A 9,391-nucleotide genomic window follows, 5' to 3' on the forward strand; every position below is an offset into this window, starting at 1 on the left:
AGTTGTTGTTTCTGAGCCTCTTTTTTCTCTCTCTTTCTTCTGAGTATTCTACACTTGATCTTAGCCAAAAGGCCGAGAAGCGAGTATTCAAAAAATCTGGGCAAAGTATCTGAATAAAAAGACTAATTCCAGCTAATTCCACAGCAAATTCTAGTTAGTTGAGAAATAAAAGTATCTCAGAGTTTCCAAATATCATGTTCTATTATAAGGCAGCAGAAAATTTAGGACAGATTTGGAAACCACACCAAAAAAATAAACCACATCAAAAAAAATAGAAATACATTGAATATAACATTTCATAGCAGAGAAGCAAACTTCTTGACTCTAACCTAATTTAAACAACATTCATATCAAACGTTTATTATAGTCAAATACCCAAGTTATTAAATAATGTCTATGCAGGTCTACACTCCATGATTTAACGCACCAAGGAAAAAAATAGTCCTTATCACTTTTCCAAAGAGGAAAGCTACCTTTGTGTAGCCACAATTCACTAACTTCAAAGCGGTAATATAAGAAATCCTATATTTCAATCTTCCACTATTTGAGCTCTTGTTCATCTGGCCTTCAACCATGACATTACAACAGCTCCCCAAATCCCTTGTACCTGAAGTTCTCAAATATATTCACCAGGTTGACCACTGAGGTTTCTGGAAGCTTCTGTTTCTCCTCCATCATCTTTATTCTTCTTTATGGTCTCTTACTTGGAACTTTTCTGAGAAATAGCTGCATAAAAATAAAAATAAAACCTGATAGGACTATATAACCAAGTGAACAATCTACAGATTGTCTCTTTCTCTAGGAGACAAGAAAAGCTTCTTGTAAATTACATCCTATAAACAGGAAGCCTTTGAGGAAGTACTGAGAGCAAAACTGTAAGTGAAAGGATCAAAATGCAAAGCTTCACAAAATATATTTTGTATTAATTATAATGCATTTAAGTTTTCTGTTTGTTTACCATTGACTCTATCTTGATTCATGGATATGGTTCTGTTATATTATTAAGTTTTCATTTATTTATTTATCAACATTATATAAAATCCAGTGTCACAAGAGAGACAAGGAAAAAGAGCTTGCCTGGGGCAAACCATGTTATAGCATTAATTATACATGCCTGCATATTAAATACAATTTTACAGTTTGTAGTTTATCTTTTAAATCGAGACATTGATTTGATACATGAAAATTTAAATCTTTCAAACACAGGGGTGCACCATATGATTACTTCAGGGTATACACTTTGTTTGCATGACAATCTGAATACACAAACAATTCATAAACTATTTAATTGTCTGTTAACAAAACTGTGTAAGTACTTTTGAGCCAGGTTTTAATGGCTTTGTGAAAGGCCATGAGAGTGGGCAGGGTCCGGATCTCTGGGGGCAGCTCATTCCATAGGGCCGGAGCGGCAACAGAGAAGGCCCTACTCCTAGGCGTCGCCAGCTGGCATTGTCCCGCTGAAGGCACCCGGAGAAAGTCCATCCTGTGTGATCTTATTGGTCTAAGGGAGGTATGTGGCAGAAGACGGTCTCGCAGGTATCCGGGTCCTAGGCCATATAGGGCTTTAAAGGTGATAACCAGCACCTTGAATCATGCTCGGAGACCAATAGGCAGCCAGTGCAGCTCGCGGAGGATAGGTGTGATATGGGTGTACCTTGGCACACCCAGTATCGCTCACGCGGCTGCATTCTGGACTAGTTGCAGTCTCCGAACACTTTTCAGGGGCAGCCCCAAGTAGAGCGCATTACAGTAATCCAGCCTTGAGATGACGAGGGCATGAGTGACTGTCTGAAGTGCCTCCCGGTCCAAATAGGGTTGCAACTGGTGCACCAGGCGAACCTGGGCAAAGGCCCCCCTGGTCACAGCCGACAGGTGATGTTCCAAAGTCAGCTGCGGGTCCAGGAGGACCCCCAAGTTGTGAACTCTCTCTGAGGGGGGCAATTTTTCCCCCCCAGCGTTAAGGACGGACTGGATGGACTGTCCTTAGGGGGCAACATCCACAGCCATTCGATCTTGTCAGGACTGAGTGTGAGTTTGTTCACTCCCACCCAGACCCTAACAGCTTCCAGACACTGGCACATTACTTCCACCATTTCACTGAGTTGGCACGGGGCGGACAGATACAACTGAGTATCGTCCGCATACTGTATTTAATCCCGTGCTGGCGGATGATCTTGCCCAGTGGCTTCATGTAGATGTTAAATAGGAGTGGGGACAGGACCAACCCCTGCGGCACCCCATAATTGAGGGGCCTAGGAGTCCACCTCTGTCCTCCGACCAACACCGACTGCGACCTGTCAGAGAGGTAAGAGGAGAACCACCGTAAAATGGTGCCTCCCACTCCCACCTCTTCCAGCCGTCGCAGAAGGATACCATGGTCGATGGTATCGAAGGCCGCTGAGAGGTCAAGGAGTACAAGGATAGAGGAATGCCCTCTGTCCCTGTCCCGCCAGAGATCATCAGTCAGTGCGACCAAAGTGGTTTCGGTGCTGTACCCAGGCCTGAAACCAGACTGAAAAGGGTCTAGATAATCTGCTTCATCCAAGGTCCGTCGGAGTTGGAGGGTCACCACCTTCTCAACAACCTTCCCTAAGAAAGGGAGGTTGGAGACTGGACGATAGTTTTTAAAAATAGCTGGGTCCAGAGAAGGCTTCTTGAGGAGGGGTCTCACCACCGCCTCCTTAAGAGGCCGTGGAAAGGATCCCTCCAACAAGGAGGCATTCGTGATTCTCTGGAGCCAGCCTCGTGTTACCTCCCTGCTGGTCGAAACCAGCCAGGATGGGCACGGATCCAGTAAACAGGTGGAGGCACTCATCGCTCCCATGGCCTTGTCCGCTTCATCAGGGGTGACAAGCTGGAACTCATTCCAGAAAGTCTGAGCAAGACCCTCCCTCGGCATCTCTGCTGGTTCTGTCCAAATGGAGTCCAGGTCTGTCCAAATCTGAGTGATTTTGTCCGACAGAAACTGAGCAAACTCCTCAGTTCGACCCTGCAAGGCATCACCCATTTCCCCCCCATTCAGCAGGGAACGGGTTATCCTAAACAGGGTGGCTGGGTGAGATTCTGTGGACGTAATGAGAGCGGAAAAATGCGCACATTTTGCCGCCCGTATCGCCACTAGATAAGTCCTAATAAAGGCTCTTAGCAGTGTTCGGTCGGATTTGGAGTTACTAGCCCTCCAGCATCGCTCTAGGCGTCTTTTTTGGCGCTTCATCTCCTGGAGTTTCTCAGTAAACCAAGGAGCCCTCCTGGATCCACTGCTGCGGAGAGGCCACAAAGGCGCAATCCGATCCAGAGCCCCAATCACCGCTGTGTTCCAAGCGGCGACTAGGGACTCTGCCGGATTGTGGGCAAGAGAGTCAGGTATCTTCCCAAGCTCCTTCTGAAAGCCCAATGGGTCCATCAGGTGTCTGGGGCGGAACCACTTAATCTGTTCCACCTCCCTGCGGTGGGGGAGTAACTTCTAAAAATCAAGCCTCAACAAGAAGTGATCCGACCATGACAAGGGTGAGATGTCTATTTCCCTTAACTCGAGATCACGTCTCCACTGCCCCGAGAGAAACACTAGGTCGAGCGTGTGTCCCGTTCTATGAGTCAGACCCTGAATTACTTGGGTCAAGTCCATGGCTGTCATGGAAGCCATGAACTCCTGGGCCCCATCAGAGCGTTCGCCTAAGGATGGCAGATTAAAGTCCCCCAGTACTAACAGTCTGGGGAACTCAATTGCCAACCCGGCTACTGACTCCAGGAGCGCAGGCAGGGCTGTTGTGATGCAGCTAGGAGGTAGGTGCACCAACAACAAGCCCACTTGAACCCCTAGGTCCAACTTCAAAAGAAGGGACTCACACCCAACAATCTCCGGAGCAGGGCTCCTGCGAGGCGCTAAAGATTCCCAGATAATAATTGCTACTCCCCCAACCCTTTTCTGGTGTCGTGGTTGATGGAGCACCTGAAATCCTTCTGGGCACATTTCGGAGAGGGGGATTCCTCCCTCATGGCCCAGCCAGGTTTCAGTAATACATGCCAGGTCTGCCCCCTCGTCAAGTATTAAGTCCCAGACGAGGGGAGCTTTCTGGATCACAGACCTGGCATTTAGCAACAGCAACCTGAGACAAGGGCCCTGGCTTCTCCTGCCACCTGGTCCTTGAGTTGAGCTTACAGGGCCAGAACGAGGGATCGCTGTGACGTAGCGAGCCCTCCTTCCCTGGTAATGGCTGGCCATGTAGCCCCCATCGTACCTGCCCCTCCTCAACATGACCGGAATGCTCCAGCCCACCCCCATACCCCCCCCCACAGCCTACGCTCTGCCCGGCAGGACATATCTATCACACATTCTAGGATGAGGGGTAGGCCTGGGCCCCCCTACCACTTCTGCTTGAGCACTCAGTGGGGGAGGCACCAGGCCGCACCCTCAATCCTCTTAGATGCACTCTCAATCACTCTCTCATACATACCCCACTAAAATCCATTAAAACATATAAAAATACAATAGTATAATAAAAATAATTAAAATTAGGTGGGTTCATGCATCCAGCAATCATCCCATACACTCTCCATGCACAAAAAAGTACCACTCAAGTGGGATAGTGCAGAGATCGTGGTTGGAAACCAATGATAATAAAAAGGAGGGAGAGTTCCACAGTCCTTCTCCCTCTTGTAGGTGCGGAGATGCAAGAAAGGAGGAGGGCAAGTGGCTGGAGTGGTTGTAGGGGGGGTAGACACCCGTTGAAATTGATGATAAGTTTGCAGTCTCATCCCCCCCCCCACCTCACAATGATGACCCAGTCGACCCGGCCCGGGATGTGGTCGCAAAAGATCTTTTTGAGGAGCAGCAGATTCTTGAGGAGCAGCAGATGGCGGATAGTAAATAAAAAGAGGGGGAGGAGGGCAGGGGGGAGGCCTAGAAGGGCTGTTGCAACAGCAAAAGCCAGCCGCCCAGTCCTGGAAAACATGGTTAGTCCACTCACCGCTCCTCCTCGGGGCGCCACTCCAGAACACCAGATACAAAGGTCTAACAATCTGAGTCTGGAGGTCCAATAGGCCCAGATCAATAAGCTCACTTCCTTCTGACCACGCCGCTCAAGCGCTGTCGCCATTGCCGCCACCACTCGCAAAATGCCGCCGTCCGGGAGCTGCCCAAGAGCGACACTTTCCAGCAAGCCAGCACACCTGGAAGGTCTAGGATGCCCAGCACAAATGAAGGCTTCAATCCAGCACTCACTCCGGCATTCCCTCCAACAACGCGGTCGGGAGCCACTCACCGTCCCAGCGCCGTCGCCGCTGCCACTGCCATTCTCAAAACGCCGCCGCCATTGTCGCAAGCTAGCATGGAATGAAGAAAATTACAGGAGCGTTCAAAATGCCGTCCAGGGGGCGCAAAAGGGACCCCCTCCTGCCAAACGCTCCCCCGGCCTGCCCGATTGATAGCCTCTCACGGGGGACTCCTCCCTACCAAAGCCCAACACTGGAAGTCTTTAAGAAGGTGTTGGATAGCCATTTGTTTGAAATGGTACAGGATTTCCTGCCTAGGCAGGGGGTTGGACTAGAAGACCTCCAAGGTCCCTTCCAACTCTGCTATTGTATTATTGTATTATTGAAGTTGTGTTGCAAAATGAAAATATGGGAAAAGAATGAAATCTTAATCTAAAGTAAAACTGTAACCATTTTCCTATAGGAAGCTGAGAACCGCTTACAATAAATAAAGAAATATAGGCTTATTCCCATTTTGCAGATTGGAATGAGGACAGTAGCAGTGGGATTCACTTACCTTCCCTACTGGTTCATAAATGTGAGCACCCGTGCCACATCTGCACATGTGCATCGTCTTCTGCACATGCGCTGTGCTCATCAGAGCGGGTGGGCAAAGCCTCCCACAGCCGCCACTACTGGTTCACCCAAATCGGAGAGAACCGGCTGAATACCCCCTGTGGAGGACAGGCTGACTGATACAGAACTATCATGGGACAACAATAGTCTATAATGTAAGCCAAAACTGAAATAAGATGAGGAAATATGGTTTGGAAGACTAATGGTTTCTATTACCACTATATATTGTTATTCATCAAATTTGTATAACTACTCACCTCACTGACATCATTCATGGCAGTGTAAAGTTAAAAAATAATAATTAAAACAAATCTTAAGTAATCATTAAAAATAATTAATAACATATTAAAAAATCACAGGAGATTGCCCCAAAATGCAGTCACATACAATACAACCATCTTATAGGATCCCCATTACAGTAGAATACCAAGCCAATTGGAAGGGGGGAAAACTTGATTTAAGAGATTTCTGGAAGGACAAAAGGGTTGGAGCTGATCTCATTTCAGGGGGAATGATGTTTCAAAGGCCAGGTACCACAGCCGAAAAGACTTGTCTCCTGATCCCATCAGATGGGACCTGTAACATCCCAGTCTGCCAGACCTAATGGGAAAGATAGATGTAACCAGGGAGAGGTGGTACCTCAAACAATCCAGTCTCGTATCATGGGGTCTTAAATTCAAAAGCAGCACTTTTAATTGAACACACACACACATATATATATATACACACTGGAAATCAATGTAGCTTTAAAAGCATTACTTAGCTCAATGGGTGTGCAAATTTATGATTATTGACTGCATACCGATGACCTCACCCCATGGTGGTGGATGATCTCACCCAACAGCTTCATGTCCATAGATGTTAAACTGAAGAGAGTATCAAACCCTATGGATCCCACAAAGGAGGGACTGAGGGTGGGATTGCTCACTTCCAATCAACACTAGTACCAACCCCATAGAAAAGAAGAGAATCAATACAGTACAGGGCCTTCACTCTTCAGACTCAACACAGCCAATCCAGATGGATACTATTATATTGTTGGTGGTATCCAAAATTTGCAAAGAGGTCAAGAAGAACCAGCATGGACACATTACCCCCACTATGCTTCTACCAGAGATCATTCAAAAGCATGCCCAATACCATTTCGGTCCCATGCCCGGGCCTGAATTCTGACTAAGAGAATCATATGATCTGCTTCCTCCAGGGTCCACTGAAGCCACTTTACGACCACCTTCTTCACAACCTTCTCTAAAAAAGAAGAATGGATACTGGATGAAAATTGTCCACTATGGTGTGATCTACCAAATGCTTCTTGAGGAGGGAGCAAACCAATGTTGTTACTTATTATTATGGGAGATGTTATTACTACATTGTTACTACGCTGCTAACCACAGCCTTTTCATGATTTCAGCACACAGATGATGAATAACTCTCCTACAAACAGTTATGTTGCCATCTTGCCAGTTTGTGGTGAAATGCAACATTTCTTCTATAATATACCTGGTGTCATTACTCTCTCTTGAAAGCATTTCATTAACAACTCACAGCTTACATCGAGGTTCTCAAACTTGGCGACTTTAAGAGTTGTGGACTTCAACTCCCAGAATTCTCCAGCCAGCATAGCTGGAGTTATAGTCCACAAGTCTTAAAGTTGCCAAGTTTGGGGACCCCTGGCTTACACAGTAACAATGTATCCCTGTCCTAACAATATTTAAAACAAGAATATTAAATTGGGAAGCAATGAGAAGATGTCAAAAAACATCACGGTTTCTATATTGTTAAGCATAATCACTTTTCACAGATATCCTTTTAGGGATCAGTCTGAAGTGTCTAGATCAAAATATCACATTTTGACAAACTGCCTTAATACTTTAAAACATTAATTCTTACATTTGTTTTGCCCTCCAGACCGCTTCCCGCTTTTAAAAATTATGGAAGATCCTAAAAGAGCTTTTTTGTCTGTACATTAAAATTTTTATTAAAAAGTAAAACTGATGCATTCCTAGAATATTTGTTGAATTGTGTAAAACCCACTAAACTGTTTATAGCTGAGGGTTGAAATGAGGGGTCCTTGGTAGGCTCTCTGAGCTTGCTTCCTAGCACTAGATGGGGAATCTAGTTAGAGTAATGAAGTAATGGTTATCGGTTAATTAAAGTTTTGCAAGAAAACAAGCAAACTCAGAGGACACCATGGACCGCTCAGCAAAACGTAGAGAAAGAGCGGGCTCAAATTTAGCTGAATTAGTCGAAAGACCACCAGGCGGCTAAAGTTTCAGAGGTTTTTCAGGCGGCGCAACAGGAGCTCTCCCCAGCCTCGCAGCGAAGAACTTCAGCGCCAATGAACACAGCAAGGCAAAACGCTTTCAAACGCCCAGCTGATCGCTTCGAACCACTATCCAGGCAAGAAATTGTTTTCCCGCCCTTTCGGCTTCTTCTTTATAACGGATAAGTGTATTTTACTTCACTTCCACTCCAATGGAAGCGGGACGAGCTCAAGTCGCGAGACTGGATTTTGTCACAACCGAAGAGGAAAGTCTATGGAGATCCTCAGTGATCCAGGTCATGGTTGTCCCAAAGGTGCTTTTTTTCAGGAGGCGACTGGACTTTCTTGGGATTTTCCCCCCCTTTCTTTGAAGTCGTTTCGCTTCTCACCCAAGAAGTGGCCTCCCTGACCCTCTTCAAAAGGATGCAAATGACCAGCTGCCTGCAAGGGATATCAATCCTTTCTTTTTCCGCCGTCCAGGCAGAGCTGAGAAAGCTCCTTGGATGAGAAGCGAAACGTCTTCAAAGAAAAAAGTCCAGTCGTCCCCTCCCAAAGAAAAACACCTTTGGGACAACCGAAGGGGAATTTAGCACGGGGGGAGGAGGGAGGTCTGGGGCGCCACGCCAATCATTCGACGTTGCTAGTATGTGGCTTCGGTCTTCAAAGGAGGGCATAAAAAACCACTTTCATGCAAATATATATATATATATATATATATATATATATATATATATATATATATATATATATATATATATATATATATATATATATATATATATATATATATATATATATATATATATATATATATATATATATATATATATATATATATATATATATATATATATATATATATATATATATGCTCGCCGAAGCAAACACAAGTCAAATACATAAGAAGATATGAATTCCTTTCTTTAATGCTGCCCTCTGAGGACAGACGCGCGAAAATGCAGATGCTGCAGGGATTCCACCCCTCCCCCTTTTATTTTATTTATTTATTTATTTTTGCTATGGAGAGTTCTGTCTGTGGGGAAGGATAAGAAGAGGACGAGATTACTTTTCCTTTTCAATTGAACGAATAGAGCAGAAAGATCCCGTAATCGGCCTCGCTGCTGCGAGATCAGAACCACAATCTTTCTCTTCTCCCTGCAATAGGAGGGAAAACGCGATAGTTGCACCCTCGTTTCGTGTTCCGCCTTCGCATTCGCCTTTCTACACGTTTTTTGTCTCTACGTTGGAGGCTGGCCAAGCCAGCTGCGCCTTGCGATACGGCCTTTCCTTCGAGGGATGCGG

General features: G+C 45.7%; 1 protein-coding gene and 1 pseudogene across 1 annotated transcript in view; both read right to left on the minus strand.

The window, feature by feature from the left end:
- FGD2 (FYVE, RhoGEF and PH domain containing 2) overlaps nt 1–5,315 on the minus strand; it is a 31,806-nt gene extending 26,491 nt beyond the window's left edge. The window contains exons 1-2 of the mRNA XM_087719913.1: nt 5,262–5,315; nt 608–726 (exon numbers count right to left, since the gene is read on the minus strand). Of these exons, the coding sequence (XP_087576039.1) occupies nt 608–678 (71 nt within the window). The 5' untranslated portion in view covers nt 679–726; nt 5,262–5,315. The remainder of the gene's footprint in view (nt 1–607; nt 727–5,261) is intronic.
- On the minus strand, nt 681–3,985 carry LOC148044634 (uncharacterized; annotated as a pseudogene).
- Nucleotides 5,316–9,391: the final 4,076 nt, after the last annotated feature.

The sequence above is a fragment of the Thamnophis sirtalis genome, unplaced genomic scaffold, assembly GCF_051295495.1.
Source record: "Thamnophis sirtalis isolate CommonGarterSnake01/CBP01778 unplaced genomic scaffold, rThaSir2_p1.2 scaffold_7, whole genome shotgun sequence".
Lineage (NCBI taxonomy): Eukaryota > Metazoa > Chordata > Lepidosauria > Squamata > Natricidae > Thamnophis > Thamnophis sirtalis.